The 25916-nt window shown below is 40.3% G+C and overlaps 2 protein-coding genes across 4 annotated transcripts in view; one reads left to right on the top strand and one right to left on the bottom strand.

Annotated features, from left to right (window-relative positions):
• Positions 1-25916, bottom strand: part of dock1 (dedicator of cytokinesis 1) — a 187648-nt gene that overhangs the window by 74516 nt on the left and 87216 nt on the right. The gene's annotated exons all lie outside the window — the stretch shown is intronic.
• insyn2a (inhibitory synaptic factor 2A) overlaps positions 1-25916 on the top strand; it is a 37447-nt gene that overhangs the window by 1692 nt on the left and 9839 nt on the right. The window contains exons 2-3 of the mRNA XM_023271488.3: positions 9079-10312; positions 17241-17312. Coding sequence (XP_023127256.1) covers positions 9084-10312; positions 17241-17312 — 1301 coding nt within the window. The 5' untranslated portion in view covers positions 9079-9083. The remainder of the gene's footprint in view (positions 1-9078; positions 10313-17240; positions 17313-25916) is intronic.

Genomic DNA, 25916 nt, shown 5'->3' with positions numbered 1-25916 from the left:
CAAAAGTACATACTTGCCATCAAATTTTGTGTAAAACCTGCAATTTTACACAAAATTACAGGTTAGAAATGGAAGAAAACAAGAAATGATCCCCTTCATGTGTCGCTCCCTCTCTTCCTTTACCCTTCAAGCTGCCTCTGCAAAAGCTGGGTACGGCAGTCTAGTAGTAATGAATGTGATGGCCTAATGCTTCAAAGCTGATCTATATTTTTAGGAATCAGTGATATCAGACTAAACTTCACCCAGTAACTCTCCAGAAAGAAGGAAGAAAACAAAAAAAAAGCCACAAAAAAGCAGCGTATGCATCCCACTCCTCTGCACAATGACTGCAAATGCAGAGAGGTACATAGAGATAGAAAGGCAGAACAAAGTTGCAACAAAGCCTTCATACGCAGAGATCTTGTTGCACACAACTGAGTGAACTGGCAGGGAAAAATGTTGGAGTTGGCCTGAAAAAAAAAGAGCACAAGTTTCTGAACGAGTGGTGAAGTGTGCATTCCCCTCCCATGGCCTGCTCATTGGGAGGGATACTCATCCATCCAGAAAACAAATTACTCTCCTATAAAAGAATGACTGCATTTGGAACAAGCCAGATGTTACCTTTCATGTGCTAATAGGATTATTCATTAAGAGTCAGATTTTTTTTTTCCCGGGGAGCGCCATAACAACGCCATGCAGTTGAGGTGAATCGTGCTCGTCTGTTTTTGAAGAGGGGCTGATGTGTTTGTGTGTTTTTGTGTGAGGCTGACTTTGTACGTTTGTTGCATACAGAAGGAGACTTTGCACCTGATCTCACCTGGGTGTTGTTGCCAGTGTGCGTTGGTGTATGTGTGTGTAAAGTGTGTTTCCTGCTGCTTTGCAGTAGGGGCCCAGCCAGCTGGGGCTCCAACAGGCCCAAAGGCAGAGGAACAGAAGCTAGGGAGGTTTTGTCTTTGTGGTAAAAAGGAAAACGTAAAAATGTTACTGTATAATATGTGTACTGTCAACTACTTTTTAGGGCTGTAGCTAACATTCTTTTGCATACAAAGTTCCATTTTGTCTCAAATATACTGAATGTATAGTATAAAAAATAATTTTTCAAAGGCCAAAGTGACACTTTGTCTCAATCAAAAGTCTAAAATCCAAAAATTCAATTTTCAATGACATATAAGACAAAAATACTTGGGTTTGAGATGATAGAACAAGCAAATGTTTTGCAATTTAGTTGATAATTATCAAAATTGTTGTCAATAGGTTCCAGCTCATCAACTCATCATTTCAGCACAATTTACTTGCAGTGTGATTTTCTTAGAAGTAAAACTGCAACTATTTCTTGACAGAAAACACTAAAATTTGTTCCTTAAAAGACTAAAATGTAAATGAAGTTTGATTGTATTTACAACTAGGACTGCTCAGCATGGTCTGTGGACATGCTGAAAGTCTTTATAAAACTTTCTTTGAAAAAATCAGTACATTAAATAAACAGTTTTTAGATGTTATAACCATCTCCATGATATTGTTCAGATCATGAGGTTCAGTTGCACTGACCAATAGATACATCTTACCAACAAGACAGGATGGCTTTGGGTGTCTTTCATCCTTGACCTCTAACTATTCTTATTCATGGCTCCTTCTCTGTGGCTGCATCTTCTGCTTTCATCTCTATTTCTATGTATTTTGTACTCACATTCAGTTCTGCACCTTTCAAACACAGTAACAACTCTTCATTCTTTCTTCCTGTACCTGTTTACTCTCTTCTTTTCAATCCTAGCATGTGGTTGCATGCATGTGTTTGCCTTTTTATTTTTTTGTTTGCTGGGGATGACTATGAGGAATGCGAAAACAGCAGGGGAGTTCTCTAGTTACCCATCAGCTTTGAAACCTCAGTGTGTCTAGAGGCAAAGAGAGAGGGAGAGACAGAAAGACACAGAGAACGCAACAAAGAAGGAAGACAAAGACAAGATGTGAACAAAAAAAAGGAATAACACAGAGGAGAGATATAATGTTCTGTAGAAAGACAAAGAGCGGGAAAAAAGGAGAAAATGACCTCATGCATTCTGATTAGAACAGGCAGCCTTTGCAGCATATATCCTTTACTGCCTACAGTAGCCTGTATGTTCAGTGACGTACAGACATGCTTCCTTAGAATTCATCATGCTCCCAAGAAACCCACCTGGGCACGAGTGAATCACACAAAGCCAATTAAATACAGTAAGTCAGGAAATAACAAAGAAAACAAGTACAATTCAGCAGGGACATAGTGAGTAAAAGAGAATAAGAAAGCTACACTGTCCATAGGCTGCAGTCCAAGGATATGAAAGTACCCAATAAACACAACAGTAGGCTGACAGTTTACTATGTTGGAACATGATAGTAATTTTTAGCACAATACACAGTAGAGTGTGTTATGCACAACACATGCTACAAGGCCTAGGAGGCTCAATGAGAAGCTGTATAAAGTCTTGTAACTGCAGTAATTCATGTATTGTGTCTCATGCACACATTTTACTTTGGAATCAATGAGCAGAAGAGATAAATGTCGAGATAGAAAATATAGATGTAAAAGCATATGTACTACACATATGGATTTTCAATCAAAGCAGTGCATATGCGAGAAATTTAGCATGTGAGGATATTCTGATTGCTGCAGATTAACAGCAAATCTGGATTCTTTCTGTGACATTTCATGGCCTCTGACATCAAAACATACACAACGTTAATGGAAATATTAATTAGAATTAAACATGCAAACACCAGCTGAGCAGTAATGCTAAACAACTATTGTGCATTATCGTTCTATTTTTTCTTGAAGTCCAAAAACTTTGAATCATCTGTGAGGTTTGTCAGCCATTTAGGAAGACGTGGTTTTAATCCAAGCTATGTTAATCTGATGAGTGGATTTTCAGTTATATCAGAACCAAACAGGATTGTAACTTGGACTGAAGTGTGTTAATTATTTCATAATGCACTCTCAACAAAATATGTTACAGGTGTGATTTAGTCATTACTGCAATACAATAGGATGGTTCTGAGAGAAATCTTTGAAATGATACAACAGATCACTAGCCCATGATAGCTGAGCAAAAATTATTTGAAAGACAATCCCATAAAATCCTGTAATTTCCAGTGCTATGCCACAGCATTAAGCTACCATTAACTGACAAAAGATCTGCTGCATTTGGTGCCGGCCTAATGCACTATACTGATGTTATCCCTCAACATCGACTAATACAGTCAATCCTTTAGCTAAATACACCGTCACATCACACCCTGCTCACATGGGTGCAGCACTGACACAGACAGAAAATAAAAAAACAACACTAAAGCCATACTGTTAAATGACCTTCCCAGCACACCTTTTTACCGTGCAATCAGTGTGCTGGTAAGAGGCAGATTAAAGACTTTGTAAAAACACTACTAAGGGCTGTGTAATTATGAGCTGAAGCTGACAGAGAAGAAAATAACAAAGAGGAAAACAAAACAAGTAAAGGTAAAGCTAAATTAGAGGAGGGTTTAGAATTTCCATGACTGGGCTGATGGCAGGCATAATGATTATTGGCACAGTCTGTTATAGAGCCAAGATTGAGCATTTTCCGATTATTTGTATTGGAATTTTTACTGATTCACAACACAATAAATATATTATAAAAGCCGCAGCTGTCTCTTACTATCAGTGGTCACTCTGTGATTTGGTGCTTTGTCCCACCAACTGCATCAACTTGTCAAGAGTAACAGAATATCAACACTGAGGGATAAATGTTTGGAAATTGCTCTTTTCAGACAAACAAAGGAATGTTAATGAGGTTGTGCGTTGGAGTTTGTGTTACTACTTTGGCAAGGAACGCGGCGGAGTTATGTGACGATTGGCGTACGTTTGTCTGTTAATCTGTGAATCTGTCTGTCTGTGCACAACATTACTCAAAAACAGAATAATCGATTTGGATGAAATTTTCAGAGGAGGTCAGAAATGACACAACAACCACCTCATTAGATTTTGGCTGCGATGCAGCTTGTAGTCTGGATCCATGATTTGTTAAAGATTTCTGTATCACTGTGAGATAACGGCATGGTGTCACTGTAACTATGACAACAAGTGAACGTTACGTCAACTGCCTGCTGATGATCACATGATTGCAATCGTACTACAAATCCACCGCTGCTGACTTATCGGGACTTATCATTGGAAATTACACCACGACTGAGCAGCCTTGGCGGAGTACTGTGCTCTGAGTGCTTTTCTTCTTCTACACTTTGACACCAAAGATTTCACTTTAAATGCAAATGTTTACCAGGTCTAAATATTGTCTTGCCACTTTCCTTGATTAATAAGAATGTGTGTCAGTATTGACACTGAAATAATATACTGGTCGACCCCAATAGTACTGTCACTTGTTTCTTCAAGCAGCAACTGAGACCACACCAAATTGTAACAGTGAAAAGAATAGGGATTATTCAACCTAGTTCCGTTCAACTTAAAAACCTAATACTGCCTGTTAGTTTAAACACAAGACACTTGTGCTCCAAACAAAGAGGATGTGCATTCAATGAAGGACCTAGGATCCTGACCCATCACTATACACACCAGTGAGCAGTGATTCCTAACACATCTCTGGGGGTCATCAGGTGGAAACCTCCCTGATATATTTAGTTGTGATTTTGCATTTAGTTGTACATTGTCCAAAGTATTAGCAAACAATACACCCCAAAAACTATGACATTATTGAACATCTCACTCCCAAACCACGGGCATTTATTTAATAACATGTACTATAAAAGCATCCATATTTCTGCAACAGAAAATGTGGTAAGCTGTCTGCAGCAATGCGCTGATATTCAGCCACAAGAGTATTAATGAGGTCAGGCATTGATGTTGGGTGATAAAGCCTGGCTCACGAATGGAGTTCCAGTTCATCCCAAAGGTGCTGAATGGAGTTGAGGTCTGAGCTCTGTGCAAGATGAACAGACTTTCCCTAAACCATAGATGGAAGCACATTTTGTCGAAAATATCCCAGTATCATGTAGCATTAAGATTTCTCTCAATTGGAACTAAGAAGCTCACCACATAAGAAGCCCTGGAGCAAAAGTATGAAGCCATACAGTCTACGAGTAAATAGCTCAGAGTTGTACTGCTTGTTCTAAGCTGCCAAAAAAATATTTCCACATTTTATGCTCAGTGTACGTTTTAGCTGTTTAAGTAATGTAACATAAAAAAGGGGTCCAACAGAATCACACTGTTAAATTTTCAAACAAGAAAAGATGTTTACATTGCTGTTGCTAATTGAAATGTATAGCCATGTTTCCAGCACTTAATCAATTCACCAGTTTCGCGATGCATGCTACATTAATGAATTTTCCCTTCGGTGGAGCAGAAGCGATAAAACAAAATTAGTCAGTCTAGAAGTTAAGGCAAACATTCAATCCCCAGGCTGAATCAAGGTACAGAAAATTTCCACATTTTAAGATTTCATCCCAGCAAATAAAGGTTAAATTAGGCAACTGCCACCCAAAAACCTGCTGAATCATACACACTTTAAAAAAAATGCAAGTAATGGGGACCTATTTTTGAATGCGTGGTGTGTTTCTCAAATAAGCATGTAGTCTGAGCATAAAGACCACCCCTGTTCAAGAACAATCATCTGTATTACCACAGCAACTTGGACTGTGCATGCAGCACTTGAAAGCTTTAAATAATGGCTAAACGGAAGACATTTTCCCAAGAATCAGACGTGCTCAACAGGCTCTCATCACGGCTAAACACAGCTGTGCCCCTAGAAATAACCCAAATAGTGACCTACAGTGCCAGAATGACAGCCATGTGAGCTGTGCAGCTATAAACAAGGTCAGATGTCCATGTGTTTTGCCATGTGCATGTGACCCTGTAAGGTCTGTTTTTGGTCCGGCTAGAAAATAGTAGGTCAGTTCACTTCACTAACTTGCCTCTAAATTGAAAGAAGGGCCAGGGTCACCAGATAAAAAGGGGCAACAGTCACTGCTTTGCGTGCTGAATCATGCTGTTTATGCAACAGGCCAGAGGTGGTGTTTCAGCCAGAGGTGAGGTACGAGTGCTGCTGCAGTCACCTCAGTCTGAACCCCATGGGCAACAAATCACATATTGCGAAGCCAGGGAGACATCCTTCAGCATACGGAGTTGACATGTCAACAAGGATCAAATTTAAGTGAGGATATGATACAATACCATTAAAGTGTATGCACCGAGTAGCCTGTGTGTAGAGAAAACACTGCTGGTGTTGGTGCTACAACATTCGTATCAAATGGTTCAGAACAGGTGGGCAACTCCAACCGTAATCAAAAATAAATTGCTAATGTTGAATATGTTTAAATCTAGCCAAGCTAATAACACAGAAGTATTCACTGACCTCATTTGGAGAGGGGATGTACGCTAACATTTTAATCTTTATTTCAAAATGTCATCCTTTGAACAAACACGGAGAGGACACCAACAGGAGAGCACAGCCATGCCAGTGGGCAGATAATAGTCTGGGAATAAATGAACATGGTCAGACAGCCAGAAGGTGGGAAAAAAAAAGAAAATCAGACCTCCCTCAACTGAAAGGTTTCAAATGCAGGACATCTGGGGCAATAATTAGGAAATGAAGGCATTGGATTGTGTTATGTGCAGCCCGGATTATTCCCCTTTGCATTCTTGTAAGTCCCTCCTCTGCTTTTACAGCTCAATCAACATAATGGCAAAGGAGGTCAGGAGTCATTAAGTGATTTTACACATGCTATACAATGGAGAGCTTATGGCAACTGTGCTCCTTTGTGTTTGCACTGATAACTGCACATGTGCTTTAGAGAAAAAAAGAAAAAGAAATAAATTACTCTGACCTTTCTCTGTGTGTATCTGCACTGATTATGACTGATATGGTTTTGAGAAATTGTAAATGTGTTGTGATTTGTCCACTTTTCATGGGCTGATACATGTTTGGTCTTACTCATACATCACAGGATGTCCAATAAAGAGGAAAATAAATCGATATTGAGATGCTTTTCATTTGCAGCATGTTATGGATGCACATTGAATAGTAATAAGTAATAATTCCTGTACCATATTGGAAGTGCTTATTTGTCCTTGTTACTGTGAGCAGTGCAGGGTCTTTGTGGTTTCCTAATGCGTTCTGTGTTGGGCTTTTTCCACAAAAAATGCATTACACTGCACTCCCTGGTCATTTGGTTACATCAGTAATTACCTGCCTGTTGAGAATCAAACAAACATCTGTCTGCACAGCAGAAAGCTGCCATCTCTAACCTGTCTATAAGGGCATGCTGAGCTGCTCTCAGCTTCCAGTGACATTAATGGGTAATTTTTGACCAGTTTCAAGGGAGAAATGTCAGTCTGGAACTTTGCTGGCTTCATCTATCTTTAGTGGCTTTTACAACATCGGTTTCTGTCCTTGCTAACTGTTCAAATATGGCATGGCTATTTATAGATAAGAACCCTGATGTCCATGAAATAACTGGCATCTGGAAAACAAAACAAGTCTAAAAGATAGGTATTATGTACCATGCAAAGATGTCCACAGGAAAACTGTTTCGATTTCTCATGCTTAGTGTGGAGAGGAGCTGCACTCCAACTTTGGAGAGGAGGATGAGGTAGGTTGCCACTGCATCTTTAGCTGAACAATGACTAAATGATAATGCCAACATGTAAAATTGCCATATTTACAGATGATAGTCTTTAATGCCACTAGACAAGACCATTGCGTTAGATGTTAAATGAGATGGGTGACTATGTGTCTCCTAAAAGAGACAGAGACCCAGTGTGCTGTAATTTAATAATACGGAACCAGAGTGATAGATGATGGTGACAGAGAAGACAGGGAGAAAAAAATGTCCATTCTATAGCTCCCAGGTAGGTAAACAGACAGGTCTGAAATAGGAAGTCATTCTTTGTTGACAAAGAGCAGTCGTGGCAGATAAGCTGAGAGGGATAATTGTCTTATCTGATTCAGTATCTATATGAGCGCGTGGAGTATTTGCTTATTGTAAATCAGCAGGCAGAGGGAGAATTATGTTTCTGTCAGAGCCTCAGAGGCACACTGCAGAGTCATGATGCCCATAACATACCTGCGGTACAAAGGAAACCTAATTCATTATCTCTGCTTGTTCCTACTTAGGGGGTTGTTGTACAATCCTCTGTTTGTCTCTTTGCTGGTATCATCACCCTTTTTGCAGCTTTTTCCTCTGTTTAGTTATAAAATAAAGGATGAAAAGACACATATGCTTGGAGGGAGTACAAACATGCCCCCAAGAAGGCCTCAAAATCCTGTTTTTATAAATTATTAACTGTGTGAAGGAAAGGTTAGACAGTGAAGAATCACACTGAGCCTAACAGAGTACGGAAATGAACTGCAGACCTCAGACATCATCTCCATAGTCAACAGTGTATTGCGATGGTTAACCATGTGTGTTTGAGTGTGTGAGAGTATGACATTATTGCGTAATTGTAAGTGCATGGAAGGATAACCACAGCAAAAAGCTGCTAGACAAACACAGACACAAACACTTTGAAACAGGAGGAGGAAGCACTGTAATGAAAGATGCTTTAACTGGTAATGATAAAAGATTGAAAATCGCACTGAAACTGGAGACACTGGTTTCACAGAGAAGATTAAATGCATCTTAGACATTTGTTAGGATTATTCTTAGGGAATACTGACACCATAAATCTAAAAGTATTTCAGGAAAACAGCAAAGAACTGGCAAACTAAAAGAAATCTGGCAATAAAAAAAAGAAATTCAAAGGTTTCTTTGAAGGAGGAATATGCTGCACATGCATACGGAAACTGCCTTCCATGCTTTACCTTTAATCTCAAATCTAACGAAAGTTGATCAAATATCAAAGTCAAATTGTTCTGTCTTTTAAATTATTATATTTGCTGTTTTTGGTATGCAGAAGAGTCTGATAAAAGCATTTTTTAATCATATTCTTTAAATAATTACACAGTTTCCTCCCTTCTCCCTTAGCTTAGCGAGCATGTGTGTTTTGTTGAGTGGAATGTAATAATCAGGTGAGGGTCTTTGTGTAAGGTGCTCATTACTGATGATTAACACAGTGTCTTTCTCCATGCCTCTCAGGAAACATGGTGAGCAAGGAGGGTGGCAAATGCATGCTCACCAACTCAGAGTCTGACTCGGAGGCAGCGCCCTTGCCCTCCACCTCGCTGGCGCTGGAGGTGAAGTATTCCCTGGAAGCCAGTCGCCAGGTGAGGAAGCGAAACAAGGCCTTGCAAGTGCGTTTCAAGGACATCTGCGAGGCACAGAACGAGCAAAGGGAGGCGGAGTTGCAGGCAGCCGGGAAAGGTGGCAAGCCAATGTCATACAAAGTGGCATACCGCAAGTACATGACCGTCCCCGCCCGCAGATCCATACCAAACGTCACAAGGAGCACAGGCGTCCAGACCTCCCCCGACCTGAAGAAACGCTATCAGACCTTTCCCTTTGAGCGCAAAAAAGGCCACACCTTTAAACACATGGCGGCTGTGGAAACTTATAAAGGTCAGAATAATGGTTTTGTCATGGAGGTGAAGCAGTCCAAGGCAGCTGAGCGGGGTTTAGACGAGGAGGAGGAGGGAGCCTGTGGGGGAAGCGGAGTCCTGAGGACCAGGGCTCTGCTCCATACTAATGAGTGCATTGCCACAGTGGAGCAGCACACTGCACCTGATGGCCTGTGCTCTGACGCTCTGCTGCTCAGTTGCACTGCAGACACAGACTGCCTTGCAGACACACCGAGAGGAAGCGGAGCCGGAGCACAGGCAGAGTACCAGCTCTGCAGTATCCCATCCAAAGCCAGAACAGGATTACAACACAGGGAGGCCGACGCGGACCGCTCGGCCAAGAGGCAGCTTCTCAATCTGGAGGAGGGCTCGTCCCAAACCCTGCCGGACAGGGCCTCCAAGGTTACGGGCCCCATCGCCTGGAACTCCCTCACACAGGTGGAGTGCCTGGATAGTCCATCTGTGCGGAACAAGTGGAAGAAAGGCCTGCAGCTCAACGGGCTGTCAAGCGAAACGCTACCAAGATCCAGCGGAGGCTGTACAACACAGGCACAGTGCCACACAGGACAGCTTTCTGCCCGGCCTATACGGGGCATGGAGGAGCCTCTGTCACCCTGCATAGGTAGTGAGACAGATAGGGCACCATCTGACCAAACGCAGGAAGCCTGTAAGCAAATAGTGCCTATGAATCAGGACGGGGATGTTAAAGCACAGCTCCAGGCCATGGAAAATCTCATCAGCTCCAGCCAAGAAACCATCAAGGTGCTGCTGGGGGTTATCCAGGAACTGGAGAAGGGAGAGGCCCACAGAGAAGGGTAAGACATCTCACTTGAATCCTCTTCACTTTGCAATACCAATCCCATGGCAGTGCTCTGGCTTACCCAAATTTAACCTTTGCACAGCAAACTCGATGGAATTCAATAGGACCAGTTTTATGCAAAGTAACACAAGGCCAGAGATTAATGTGCCAATAAAAAAGACCGAGTGACAAGCTATAACTGAGCTAATTGTGAAAGGAAAGCAGATCTATTAGCTAATATAAGGTGGTAACTCTGTACTTACAATGGTATCAAACCTCTGTGGCTAAAAAAAAGATAAGTCATGAATCTATAAATCATAAGTGACAATGGTGTCTGGGGTTCACTGGGTTAAGCCAACATCAGAGACACTGAACACATTCATGATTTAACATGAACAGGGAAACCCCCCCTCTTGATTTGTCACATGATTTCTAGATTCGAGGGAAAATCTTGTATGTGTCAAAGCTGCTCAACAGAATCTTGACTGAACCACACAAAGAGTATCAAAAAGAGATCACAGCGCACTGTAGCTGGATGATGTGGCTTTCACCTGGATGTGCCCTGCAGTGCTATTACAACGTAGTGCCCTTTGGTGATGATTTTCTTCTAGATACGGGGGAGCGGATGCTGCAGAACACACATTTCCTTCTTACTCATTTGGCCCAAGCAATTTGATGACCTGTTGTGTGACATCAGCTAGAAACAGCAGAATGTTCTCGATATTACTGAACTGATTCAGCCTGTGAAAACAATAGCATGTCTGTCAAGTCAGTATCAGTAGTAATGTAGCCTATATCAGCTTTAGAATCAATAGGAGCACTAATAGTCAAAATTTGACTACGTCAGCATGTGAATTGGATGCTGAAGACATGTTGTCAAGGATATCAAATTATGGAAAGACACTTTCAAGGTATTTTACGGCTTAAGCAAAATACTAAACGGGACATTGGCACACTATAATGTTTATCTAGTAAGCCCAAGGTCTTTGGAAAAGCCTTGGCCTGTGAAAAAGCCATTTACTATCCAATGGATACTGAATATATACAAAAGGACGGCAGATAGCATCAAGCCTGCTGAAATAAAGGATTGTCTGTCCAAAGGGATGAGGCAAACAAAATGGCCAATTTGTTGTGAGCGAATTGCTGGGGCTCGGCAGCCAGATCCCTATCTGTTTTGACCAGCGCTGTGTTGAGGTGTGGAGCGAGAAATTCATGAAATCAACATATCCAAAACCTGTAGCAAATATAAACAAACATGGTGAGCTCATAACGAATGAGCAGACAACTGCAAACACTTCAAAGTGTATGAAAACAATTCTCCGTGTCGATTTGACTGAATAAGATGGTTAAACTCCTATTCAACAGGCCTTGAGTAAGGAACAGATCTTAGAGCAGTCTAGAGTTTACATGATCTAAAAAGGCAATTATCCTCCTCCAGTCTCACACAAACCAACCTTAAGCTCCTTATCACCAAACTCATAAAAGTGTACTGTGAGTGAAACACTAAGCAGACATGTGCTGTAGCATGGGGAGCCTTCTTCAGGGTGTTGCCAAGCACATCTGGCTTATCAGACGTGTCTAAAGTGGCAGGTGGGAAGTGAAGGAAGAGGAGGGGAGGAGGTGCAGGTGAGGAGAGGAGATGAGATACTTTTTTTAAAAAAAGAAAATTAGCTACTATTGTTCAATGACGCCATCTGTTCACATACAGAAGGAAACAAACACATTGTGTTTCCACTCATTAATTACAAATACCTATATTTAGTTCAAGTCAGTGAGCTGTATAAGCCCCTTGTAATCCATCCAAGGCCAAGTGAACCGTTATTTGTCTGTACGAGCACAATTATCTTTGTCTTGCACAAATTTCCAGTTTTCAAGCTCTAAAGTTTTGGCAAGCCAAGGAAAAATTCTTACACCACTTTATTCCCACTTCATTAGCTTCATATTCCATCTATATAAATGTCAGGGACACATCAAGTATCAGTGCCCATTGGCTATAGGTGAATTGTGAGTGCAAATACATCAGATTCGTTACTGCCTATATTATGTGTCATCATTTTTTAATGGAAGTGGTGTGCATTCATCACTATGCATGCACTATACATGCCACTCAGATGTAAATTGAAATTTTATGGCTAATGCGCTGAGACCAAGAAAAGACACAGTCCCTCATCACAGAAAACACGTTTAAGAGAAAAAATGAAGTGTAACGTGACTTTGGTACACTTAATAACAAATACATTCCATTGACAACAAGATCAAAAAGCCACTTCAACTAGAGACTGGTTGTAGTACTGATTCTAAGAACGTCTACTTTTATTTCTCCAACATTCTCCTGTGTGGCTTCAGGAGAAAGACAGTGAGTGTATGGCATGACAAAAGAAAGAGAAAGTGAAGGAGAAGAAGAATACAAAGTGGAAGGAACCGCTGGTCCCTGAAGTAACTGTAAATTCCCATTTCAAACTTTTAATGATACCCTCAGTGATCCTAAACATAGAAACCAGGAGGCTCAGTTGAATTTTTTATTTTGAAAAAAACTGTTGTGCAACTCAAAGCACAGCTTTCAGAACGCTTCGTTGCTGCAACTGAAAGCAAATCATCGCACCGCAGATTCTAAACAAACAAACAAACAACAAACTAATTCAAATGAACTGAATCTGAATTTTAGAGTCTGTGAATGAATGTTTCTAACTGAAATGCTCCACTGTATTTGGGGATAGACTATGTATAAATATGGATGAGGTGTGACGTTACCTATTGGTTTGATGCCCGGAGTTGCAGCTCATGGTCAACATGAGCCTTTCTTTGTTGGGACAAGGACATTCTGAATAATTGTAATCAAGAACAAACATCACATTTACGAAAATATGGCGTGACAGCATCCTCTGTGGATCTTGTTAGTGCAACACTTAAAGCACAAACAGACTAGAACTCCGTGTCTGGAGAAAAAAAATCATTGTTTATTCTTTGAACAGAAGCTCCAAAAGTCTGTCTGCTGCTCTCCCCAGCGAGTTCAGGAGCAGAGGAGGGCAGCAGGCAGCAAGCAGCAGGAGAGCCAGCCGTCCATCAAGACTGCCCATCAGAGGCTACATGGCAAACATCAAAGTCTTCCATAAGTCTTCAAATCTAGGAGTGGTGAGAACGAAGCACACATTTGCAAAAAGATCACCAAGATAGCCATTAGAAGGTTCACATTTAGTGATTGAGACCATAATGAGTCATTAAAAAAAAAATAACTTAGATTTTACTGAGTGGGATATAAGTGGAGCCAAGGACGTTTTGGAGTCACCATTTAATTGGAGTTAGTAGTTAACTTTTAGACTTAAATAAATAAGAACAAAAATGAAAAATAAATACATTCATCTTTGGTACTGATGATTCAATTGGGACAGTTTTATGTCCAACTAAGAATTTTTAAGTGACACAAATACACATCATCAGTCACTGTCTGAATGAATGGGACAGACATTAAGGATTCAAAACAACTTTTTACTTGGCAATTCAACAAGAGCAGAGAAAGTTAAAGTTGATAGCTAAAAAATGAAATGAAACTGGTGAAGCTATTCCAGTTTATATAAGCAGCTCTCATCGAGCTGCTAGAAAAAGGTTTGCAGCACACTGACATGCCCCCACACACTATATAAGCAAGCACACACACAGATATACATCCCTGCCCAGAGGATACAGCACACCACTGTGAAGGGTGCGCTGCAGTTCAAGAGTGCATCATTGGTTGCATCCTGCCATACAAAGCCTGGAAATAATGCTGTATCATCACACAGTGTTGGCAGGCCAGACCCAATTAATCACACTCATGGGAACTTGTTGCTAGCCTGTCTATTTGCAATGTGTATGTGTGCATGTTTTTAATGCCTCTGGACTTCCAACCACTCACTGACCTTTGGAAGAGCTCACCTAGAAGCACAAAAGGGGGGAGGGTGTATAAATACTTTTGGCTTCACTCTCCCCAGGGAGGCTTGCTGAAATGAGCTCTGCTCTCTTATTTTCTCTTATCAACTCAGTATGAGACAGGAGGGCGGGGAGGGACGAGAGATTGATGGAGGGAGAGAGAGGCTTGGACAGCATGAGGGTGAGAGAAAGAAAGAATAGAGGGGAGTTGTTCAAAGGACACAGCCCAGATGCCTGTGCAACATATCGGCTGCTTATTGATTGGCTCATCTGGTATAAAGCGAACATGCCTGTGACCTTGCCCGCTGTGCTGAAATCTCAACCTACGTCCAATGGAAAGTGCATTAATTAAAATTAATCTAAACTTCTTCCATGACCGCACTGCATGCTCTTCCTGGACTCTGTCACCTCATTCTGCGCCAGCGTTTAACAGCAATATTGATATCAACACCTCTAATATACCTGTCAAAATATACAACACAGAAAGCCGTGCAGCAGATAAGGAGAAAAGATTTATGATGGTGGTTTAATTTTTATTGGTGCTGCATCGTATTGGCAGTGTGACAAGAGTACTACTGAGAGAGCTGAAAAATGTCTCTGCTATTGCAAACATGAAAGACAGGAATTAAATGTGAAAGTTAGCACATTAGCCTCAGTGAGGAGGAAACTTCTGCTGGGTTGTTCATTTCACAAACCCTGACTTAGTGACTGTCTGTTCTGACTTACCTCTACTGGGATCTAGCCACATTTCTGGCTAAACCCCAAAATAATAGAAATTAAACTTGTAATTCAACAGCAAAAATCCAAATCCCTCCAGAAATAGTGTCCCCATGACTGTGGATAATCCACAGACCTCATTGTGAACAGTTTTTTTGTTTTCAGTTTTCACAGATTTTGCAGAGTAGCAATGATTTTCTCCACTATAATATTGCTTCTGATACGACACATTGCTGTTCATTTAAGATGAAGATGAAGGTGAAGGCGGATAAGGTGAACATTCAGCTTTGTAACTTGCTTACACATTCTGTATGATGTCTTTTTATATGTGAGAAGACATTTTGTGAGCAAAACAAGCAGTCAATGCCATTGATGAGCATTTCCTTCTTGTGTACCAATAACAGTCTCAAAAACACAGATTCAAACCTCTGGGGTTTTAAATCTGAGGAAACAATCCTATCAGCTTGCAGGGTGGGACTTTCCATATTGTTATTTTTATTATTATTGTTATTCTCCAGAATCGATTTCCAATTCAAACACGTATGACTGAATTCCTCCAATACTACAACTTGATACTGTGTAGTTTTACAGTGCCTGAGCAGAGTCGTAGGGAAGCCGACAGCTTAAGCTTCAGCGATTGGCACATTCTAGAGGAAGTAACTGCACAGAGTTACATCTAAGGCATTGTAAGATAGGAAGGGATTATTTTCATGGAGAAACAAATATGAAACTTTGATATAAATGAACAGATATAGATTGTAATCTACGTTATAATGGGGTGACAGCAGAAAAACAAACAGAAATCTCCCAACCTGGACAAATACAACCTACACAATCTCCACATATGTACATAAAACATGTCTATAGTTGGTGAACTGAACCTTTCGCATTTTGTTGTGATAAAGGCAGTTCCAGAGATTTCATGCTTGGTGATAGTTCACACATCCGTGAGCAAAAAAGCTAATCAACAAATGTTTTTGACGGCTGTTGATGATGGACAACATCTATGTGAACAGCAGCTATATCAAGTCTGACGTGTACTACCAGACTGCTTTCTTTTGATGCAGTAGTATAATCACCATGAAACACAGCCAACAAAGGACTGATTTCTTGCGCATGTCTTTGGTAAAATGACTTCAAAGTGCTTCTATTGTAATATGCTATTAATTACAAGAAGAGACACTTACTGTCAATCAATACTGTATGAAACTTTCCGCATGCTAATCCAATAAGAAAGCCATTAAGGCTTTGAAGCATGTAACCATTCGTTTCATTCAAGGCCATCACTTGGTTTGTAGTTGCCCCTTGAGAAAAAGCAATCCATATGAGGATTTGGTTTGTGACAGTGTTATATGTCACAGACAGCTGATGACAGAACAGCATAAGGACACACAGGATAAAATATATTATTATATTGATTAGTCTGAATATCAATATGATGAAACTGAGACAGGCTGGTTATATGAAGCCAATTGGCTGCTACTAAACATAATAGTAAAATGTTATCTGCCTCGAAGACCCAAACAGTTTTCAGTTTTTTCCTGGTAATAACTCACACTGTACGCTTTACTACACCATCCCACACTAAACGGATTAATCAATGGAGGGATTTCACTGGTGTGAGTAAAAGAGGAGAAAATGCCTGGGAAAGCAGTGGGAGCTGCTCATTCCAACAAGTAACATTCAAGGCTGTTAGTCAGAATCCTATTGTTAGTGCTGAAATATTTAGTAAATTACCTGACTAGAAAATTAATCAACGACAATTTAGGAAATACGTGTAGCACATTTTTAAGTTTAGTATCTGCAGATTTATGTCACTGTACTTTGAATGCCTTTGGGTTATTAACTGTTGTTCGGATAAAATATTCAATGTCCGTGGGTGTGCCATTCTTTCTCCCCTCACATTTCATGTCTAAAAATCAATCAAGTACTAAAATGCTAATTGTTAATTTGTTGCAGCCAAACTTATTTTATTCATTATTGCATGAAAAACATTGTGATGTAATTGGAAGGTAACGCAACAATCCTGAACAAAAAGTCCTTGATAAAAACTATCTTTCAATTCACATAAGCTCACTGTGTTCACTATTTTGCCTTATCTGACCTCCAATCACTCAGTCACAGCTAATGGCTGACACTGCGCTCTTTCTGCCCTGGCTGCTAGGCACAGGACACTGAGGGGGGCAGTGTGACTCCTCATCACCCTCATTTACTTGGTCCTCGCTAACGAGGGATGACAAATAAGATGAGAAAGGAAGGTGTGAGGGAGCAGCTTAACCAGTCCTGTAATTACTCATTCACGACTCTTATCTTCCCCGCAGACTCTCCTATCGAACCGGACAGGACACGGCCAACTGTGACACATGCCGGAACAGCGCATGCATTATTTACAGGTTAGTGGCCATTCCTCTTCAAAGACACGATGATCCAAATGTGCCCCGTCCTTTCTCCTTGAGGGAAAGTGAACAGGTGGAAAAGGGACGGCAGAGATGAAGGGAAGGAGCGGGAGCGTAAGACTAATGTGAACGCTGCTAATGAGCACATGCAGACATGTAACATTTACACACCACTCTGTCTCTTTAAAGCTATACGTCTCTGTCTGATTCTCCTGTTGTCCCCGCACGTCGCTTCATTCACTGAAGGATGCTTAGCAAATGTAGCGTTAGCTGGATTTAGACAGAAAAGGGCAGATGGTTGAAAAGTAGAGAGGACACATGCAGTAGAATGAGTGCACACAGGGCCGTGAAAGGTGAAATTAATTACCATCCAAACATCATGAAATATCAGCACTGTGAGCTGTTGCCAAGCCAACTGAAGCTCTGCATACTTTCAACTTCAGTTCAATTCATTTGACAACCAGTAAAGACGTGAGTCCACAGTCATTAGTCAAACACAGTGTAAAAGTAATCTTCTTATGAACACTTTACTGTCTAGATTTGTTTGTGAGTGACTGTGTGTCAAATGATGCAAGGACAAGGAATCAGTTAATTGTTCAGTCAGTCAGTTTGAAATAATCCCGAATAAACTTTGGTAATTATTTGTTTCAGTGGTTTTTCGAGAAAAAGTTTGAAAAACGTCTGGTTCCAGCTAATCCGACTTAGGGATTTTTGTAAATTGAGTCTTTGAGTTTTTGACCCGTGTTCCAGTTGGGCTCTCTGGACTATTTCCTGACATTTGAAAGACTAAATAAATAATGGAATAATGAAGACTGAGGACCTACGGTTTGGTCAGAGGCTCTGTGAGGTTGTACTACTGTTAAATGTCAATATCAGCTCACACTGTCAGTGCTAACATACAGATATGTAAACAGGTGTGATCTTTACCTTGGTCACCATCTTAATATAAGGCCTGTACGAGGGGGATGTGTCATATTTTTGTATGACATCGATTCCAGATGAAAGGTGCAGAGATCACCAAAGCTATTAAAATTTCTCAACAATCTATCCAATAGTTGTTAAGATATTTCATTCTGAAGCACAAACAGTGGTGCGAGGACCCATCCACTGGGGATCCTAAATGTTTGTTGACAAATTCAAGGGAAGCTATCCAGTTTTTCCTGTTCCATTTAATGTGGATAAAGTTTTTGACAGACTGACATTACTTTTTGTTGACAGTGCTGACAGCTTGGATAAAAATCCATAGATTTATTCTACACAAAAATAACTCTTAGTTACAGCCCAAATGTAAAACAGCGTGGGGTCAAAGTACACAGTAGGTGGCTCTAACCAACGGTAGGGTCTTGCAGGTTCTGACACCTCTGTCAAGCTCAATCCTCCCTTTTTGATACACAATCACAATGACAGTCTGTAGACCCATGAGGGCTCTTTGTGCACAAAATTGCATTACACAACTTGTATATTCATATATGTGTACACAGTCCGGCCGTTATTCCGTTTTGTGCTAAGAAAATTCATGTTGCCAACAGTCCAAAAGAATAGGATGAGGGGGAAAAAAGATGAGAAATACAGGAGATAAAAAAAAAGTAGGAGGGTGAGAGGCGATCAATAAAACTGTTTTTAGTGGTCACTGCTCTTCTAGTCAGTCTGCATTTTTCTTCTGAAGAGCCATTTAAATCATTTTCTATCTACTGCTCTCAATAACTGATAAGCCTCTGGCCAAACTTCAATCGGCTCCTGAAAATCAAGGAGCAGGGCATAGTTCTGTTCCCTGTGATGTTGGAGACGAGCAAGGTGCATCGTGTGGTAAACTGCTCTTAAATCGCAGCGGGCCGCCTGCATAGCCGCGGGGTGGACAACAAGAATGCCGCTTTAACAACAATTCAATGACAGCAAGATGAGGTGAACCGTGCTGAATTGCTGCACATGATGCGAAGGACGCTAAAAGAACATTAATTAACAGGCAATGGTTTGGTGTACAACATTAAAGGGTGGATGAAATGGGACTGACTGCTGCGATGGGATCCCACCTAGTATTTTATATTAGTCAGCACAGAGTTAGCATGTTTAATGCCAACTCTGGGATTTGGCCTAGTGGAACAGGCCCTGCTTCCTTTAGTCTACCTATCCTCTGTTCTGTCTGTCTGATCAAAAACCAGCTATGCTTGGTAGCACAAGCTGCAGCGTAATAACATGTCTATTTTTTAAGAAATTACATCAATTCCTTTCTAAGATTCTTTTTGTCAAGATATTCTTGGCAGTTCAGAGTGTACCTTATCTACATTGATCACTGGTGTTTTGGTACAGGTATTTAATTTATATGTCAACATGACCTCAAATCCCAGTGAGGGTTTAAAATATGCAAAACGCAGGCTGCAATAAAAGCTACAATTTGAATAAGAACCAATTATACATATGAGTCAGTGAGTTATCCAACATACCTGTTTTATCAAGACTTTTGTTACAGAGGAGCCCAAAAGAGAAACTGATTCTTATATAAAGGTGTCGCAGATAAAGTCAGGTCAGATTTGTCCTTTGATTCAGTCGACACTGATCATGCACACACAATGACAACTGTCTTCAAACAGGCACTATATTAACGTCAAAAATCCACATTCGGCTTCCCAGATCTGCCACAATCAACTGAAATGCTTCATCTGCGGAGGAAGTGCAGAAAAACAAAAACTCAATACAACACAGGAGGCTCATCGTTGACAAACCTTGTCGGCGCCTGGCAGGGTTTCAACTTGATAAAGGGCAGAAATTTCTAAGTGAGATGTTTAAAATCTGTTAAATTGACCTGAGTTCTTCTTTAAGAGATTCGCTTGTCATGGTAAATTGTGTTGATTGGACACAGAATCAAATATAGCATTTGTATTCACACAAGCAGGGGGATTAAATGGCAATCTAATTACTTAGATCTCCATGAAAACAACCTCTCTGGAGGTGGAGGGAACAGAGGATAGGAAGGAGAGCTACGAAGGAACATGCAGTGTGTAGGAAGAATAGCTGTCTATGATATCTATTAGGATTTTTTGTGTATGTTTGTGTCTTTGTGCCAGGGCCAAACCCCTAACTCTTGGGTTTATGATGAAGCGGGGCTGCAGTGGACATATGGGCCCATAAATCATTTTAACGCAGCCCGGTAAGGAGTCAGCCATGCACTCTTCAACATAATCAATTTGTCCAGGAGTATATGGCATCATCCAGCCCATCCTTAGCATAACAACAGCACCAGATCAATATGATGCTGCAGTCTATGGGCATGGACTTCAAACAGAATACACAAGTTTCTATAGTCTCTTGTCCTTGTCTGGTCCCACTTTCCTCCTTTTTAACCATCCTGAATGCAGTCAGTCTTCCTTTCATCCTCCCAGTAACTTCCTCTATCTCACTTTTGCTCCTGAACATGTTATCTCCTCCTAACAGTTAGCAGTGTGTTTTCAAATGAACTTGGGGGATTCAATGCTTAATACAATGTGCATGACATTGAAACAGAATAAGAGAGAAAAGGGATGAAAAGATTATTGCAGTTCATTCCATCTTGCCAGGTGATGTAATATCTGTTACTTAGAAAAGGTGGGGAGAGGGGAAGAGGAGTGGGAGAAAAAAGGGAAGAAGTTAGGGAGTAGGTATGAGAGACAAACACAGAAAGAGGCTGGATGAAAAAGAAAACGAGACAGACGGGATGGTGCAGAAAAGCAGGGGATTTGAAATGCATTCCAGTGATGTGTCTTGATGCAAAAACCCTGTAATCTCATTTTCCTCACATTGCATTTATATGGGTTAATGTGCTGATCAAATAGGGAGATAGGTTTAAGTGGCTGTGATTAAGGAAGTCGATTGGGGAGGTCCCCACCACTGGGTCGCATTGTTCACATCAGACTACAATTATTTCCCATCAGCACAGTTTTGTCATTAGCTTGCATGTCTCGCGATTAATACAGAAAACGGGGCACTACAGTCGATCATTAAGCTAACTATCGGATGGTAGAACAGTCTTTGAATAACAGTGCAGTGCAAATAGATAGTAAAGCAAAATCAACAAAGGAATGGGCCTTTAAAAGGAGGAAGAATCTCCCATCTATTGTCTGAGGCTATGAAATTCAATTAAGCAGCGCTAAAGGCTCAAGAGCTGATTACATTATAACATATGGAAATTACTGAGCAGCAGGACGATCCTACCGCATGACTCTGCTGTGGGGAAGATATCTCTTTCTGTGCGAGCATAATAATGTTTTCCAACATGGTGGCAAGCTGGTTACCATAGCTACAGGACTGATCCTTGGTAGGACAGATAGTGTGAAGGGACAGTGAGGACAGTCAAGAAGAGCACATTCATACCCAGAGAAGATAAGCGAACAAAAAAGGGAAGACAGGGTGAGAATGTATAAAAGCAAGAGGATGAAAGAGACAAACGTGAGATAAAAACTTGCAGATGTTTTAAAGTGGGATGAAGGGCAGGTGTGAGTGTGGCAATGAATGAGTTGAAATGAGAGGTTATGCATGGTACTAGGAATGAACAAGATTCTCTTTTTTTCTCTCTTGTATATACACTTGTTTTATAGAGAGAGCAGAAAACATGACAAGAAAAGGAGTGGACGACAGGGAGACAAAGCAGGAGTCAGAACAAGTGAGGGAGAGAGGTTAAAGACTGCCAAGGTCCAAAGTGCTTTCTTCAATTTGTTCTGATCCAACAACCCCCTCAGGGGAGTGGCAGCTAGGGGACAGGAAAATGCCAACAACGTTTCACTGTTCTCTTTTAGCGGGTAACATAAATGTGGAGTGACGCAGCGAGGGCCCATGACACTTTCATGAGGAGATGCTGATAACTGGGCTGGGGAGAGAATAATAAATCTTTCATTACAAGGCATTTTGAGAATGTTTCACAGATGAAATTACCATTTTTTCTTTCTATTTTTCTCCCTAAATGAAGTTATGCAGATTTTTTTTTTTATTCCATTTCTGTGACATTTAATTATCCTTGCTGTGCTATTCCAAAGCCACAGGTCACTTTACATCTACTTTATGTGATCCGCCTGGTAGACTAAGAGCTCTGCAAATTCAGCTCCACAAAAGAGAACACAAGTGAACATAAAATAAACTGCTAGAAGTATTCTGACTATCACAAATCTATAGGTTGTTTGCATCCATAGAAGGTGCAAGGTCACTAGTTTGGTATCTGTGGCTCTCTAATTGGATTCTTACATACAGTCATGGAAAAAACTGTTAGGCCGCCCTTGTTTTCTTCAATTTCTTGTTCATTTTAATGCCTGGTACCACTAAAGGTATATTTCTTTGGACAAATGTAATGATAACTACAAAAATAGCTGATAAGAGTTTAATTTAAGAGCTGATATCTAGCCAATTTTCCATGGTTTTCTTGATAACCAAAATCCCTTCAGTTCTTCCATCAATAGCTATGGCACTGTTCTGCCAAAAACAGCTTTTAGGATTCCATGTTTTCTTTTCTGTCTGTTTTACAGACATGATCCACACAGGAGTTAGTACTTGATTGCATAACCATCGTTTTTGATGACTGCAGCCATGCATCTTGGCTACTCTCCACCAGCTTCTGACATTGTTCTGCTGTCACAGCAGCCCATTCTTTCATCTTTATTCACATTGTGCTTTATTGAGCCTGAAAAGACTGTGACAATCATTCATGCAGGTACCATGTGAAGCTAAAAGGGAAATAATTATTCACAGTTGACGCTGTGTAAACAGTGTGTAAACATGTGTCGAATCAGGGAATATAAACATGTTTATTAAAGGCTATCCTTCGTGCAGAAATTGAGCTGTATGAACGGGGTTTCTGCACATGAGCTCAGATGTCAGTGCAAACCTTTATCTTTTCAAAATCACTTTCATGGCATTTATGTCTGACTGGGTGGTGCAGCATGGAGTCTGACAGGTAGAGAGGCAGAGAGGCAGGGATTGGCATGCAACAAAGGTCGAAGCACAAATTCAAACTTGCAATGTTCACAATGTTGTTTGAAGCAATCATTTCAGAATGTTCTCGATGGCTAATCTCTGGTCATTACTACAGACTTACAGCAGACAAATCTCATGAATGGTTATATGCTAAACACTTACAATAGCTTATGCTGTTCAGAGTAAACTCTTGTCAGTAGTTGTGGAACTAATTACTGTTTTTCTCAGTACGACAGGTTAAAGTAGCATGATGGATTCATAGTGTGCAGTCACAAAAATGGTCAGAATGGAAGTATGTTGCAGAAAAATTGCAAGTTTTTCACCTATTGCAATTTGTGTCCTGTCTCCTCCTAGCATTCTGTGACATTTTGTATGAACTAGCGGTATTTTTTTATCTTTACCACAGCTAAATTAAGTTATTTGATGTCCAGGCAAGACTTAGAAAAGCTCATTTGTGCATTTATTTCTTGTATCCTTCCTGGCCTCCCCAAGATGACCATTAGACTGGTTCAAAAGAGAACACATCATTCCAATTCTGTAATGATTGCACTGGCTTCTAGTTAGAAACAGAATTGAATTTAAGGCCTTACTTATTCTTTATAACTCCCTCAATGCTGAAAGCCCAAAATATATCAGATATGTTTAATGAGGACAAGCCTGGTAGGGCACCATATCTGTGGGGAGTGGTCAGCTAGTGGAGCCATGAGTTCAACCCAAAAATGATGAATTAGCTTTTGGCCATTATGTCTCTGCTGGAATCAGGTTCTCTTCTTGGACCAGTAGTCATGTTGAAAACGAAGTCATAGATGTTTCTTTTGTCTTTTAATTAATGTGCCACTTTTACATATTCTAGAGATTTTGGTTTACAACTTGTCTGTACTTCTCCTAAACTTGTCCATAGTTTTTTTCTTTGATATTTTATGCTTAAATCTTTTATATCTTCTATTCTTTTAATTTAAAGTTAAATGTTTCTATACCATTTTGCCTTATGTTTTAAGCATTTTAATGTAAGGGACTTTCACCTGCCTCTGTATGCAATGTGCTATAAAAAATATAAAAGTACTATCGTATATGCAGGGGGAAAAACTGTATAAAGCCTTTTTTGGGTGCAGTGGAGCTGCACAAAAATATGAGAAATTCCCTCAAGTAGCGTCACTTGAAGATGAAGACTACAAGTTTGAAAATAAAATCTAGCAGAGTGGGGTTAGCAGCCCATAGCAAGTCTGACAATGTTACAGTACAATGCTAAATCGGTATTCTTAACCCAACACAGTTAGTTCAGATGGTAATCACTATAACTCGGCATTGTAATTTAGATATCAAGACTTGTTTATGAAGTATATTTGATAATCAGCTCATTAACAGCAGTTATTATGACTATAATGTTATGCTGTGTACCAATATGTATTGCAAAAATAACTGTATAGTTAACTTACAGCTGACCCTACACACTAAACCAAAGGGAAGAGCTGAACAAAGCAAAGACTGCCACACTGTGAACCAAAAGGCACTGACAATGTACCGTATTCTCACAGAGCGTAAACTGAAAAAATAAATAAATAAAATTAAAAAAAAAAAAAAAAAAATGATTGCACCAATAAAACAAAAGGCTTTTTAATCAGGTTAAATGGATTCATGTCCATGCAGGGCAATAACCTGTGGCCATAGATGTAAGCAACAACAGCCTCAGCAGTATTAGAGGCTTATACTGAAGAGCGGGGAAAATCCTATCACTGCTGTGGTGCATTTGTGTGTGTGTGTTTTTGTGTGAGACTGAAAAAAAATATCCCACACAAAGTGACACAGCATTAAGCTACAGCACTTCCCCATAGATGACCAAAAAATAGTAGCGATCTGTTTCTCCGTGCCTTTACACAGCATTAACTGAAGGTTTTTTAAGAGATGAAAAAGGCGCAGCGAAATGCTCAGCACACTGCTTCATCAATGGCACCCATTTATTGCGCTCTCATAGACACACAGTCATTGATCGCAGAATTCTTTGATGCAGCTATTTGAGCTGCAAGAGCCTCGATTATTTTGGAGCCCATGTAGTATGTTAGTTTGAGTTTTACATCAGAAGACATCACGATCTTGTTATACAACAGGAGCCTGAGAGCTGTGTTCACACATGTAGTTCAGTTCCCTTGGGCCTGACCAAAAGAATATTAAAAAAAACCAAAACAAAAAAACGTGTATCTGTGTGCCTTTAAATAGAACATCATAAGACAAATAAAATCAACAGTAAGAGAGCCTCAGCAGAAGGACTAAAAGAAAATCCGAAACAGACTGGATTAATTATACAAGCTCAAGTTTAAAGCTTTTAGAGGGACTTTAAAATCAATTTAGGCAGATTGTTTATGGGTCAACTTTGACTTGCATCTTCAGAAATGAGAGAAGCTTGTTGGCAGACCAAAAGCCATATTCAGGGATGCTCAGGTGCCAAGGAGGCCTCAAACTTCAAATGGAATCTGGAGCCAAAAGAGTAATATGACCTCATTTAATGGCACCTGCTAAAATCCTGGCTGCTCAGTTTTTATGTCAGAATTTCAATCGTTTGACTCAAGTCAGCTGCTGTAATCTGTAAGTGAAATAACATTAAGGTATGAATTACTGTACCTTTCCTTGGACTTCAAAGCAAAATATAATTTTGGAGGTTTTACTGAGATG

This window comes from Amphiprion ocellaris, chromosome 18 (genome assembly GCF_022539595.1).
Source record: "Amphiprion ocellaris isolate individual 3 ecotype Okinawa chromosome 18, ASM2253959v1, whole genome shotgun sequence".
In the NCBI taxonomy this organism is placed as follows: Eukaryota; Metazoa; Chordata; class Actinopteri; family Pomacentridae; genus Amphiprion; species Amphiprion ocellaris.
This window is presented reverse-complemented; position numbering and strand designations above follow the sequence as displayed.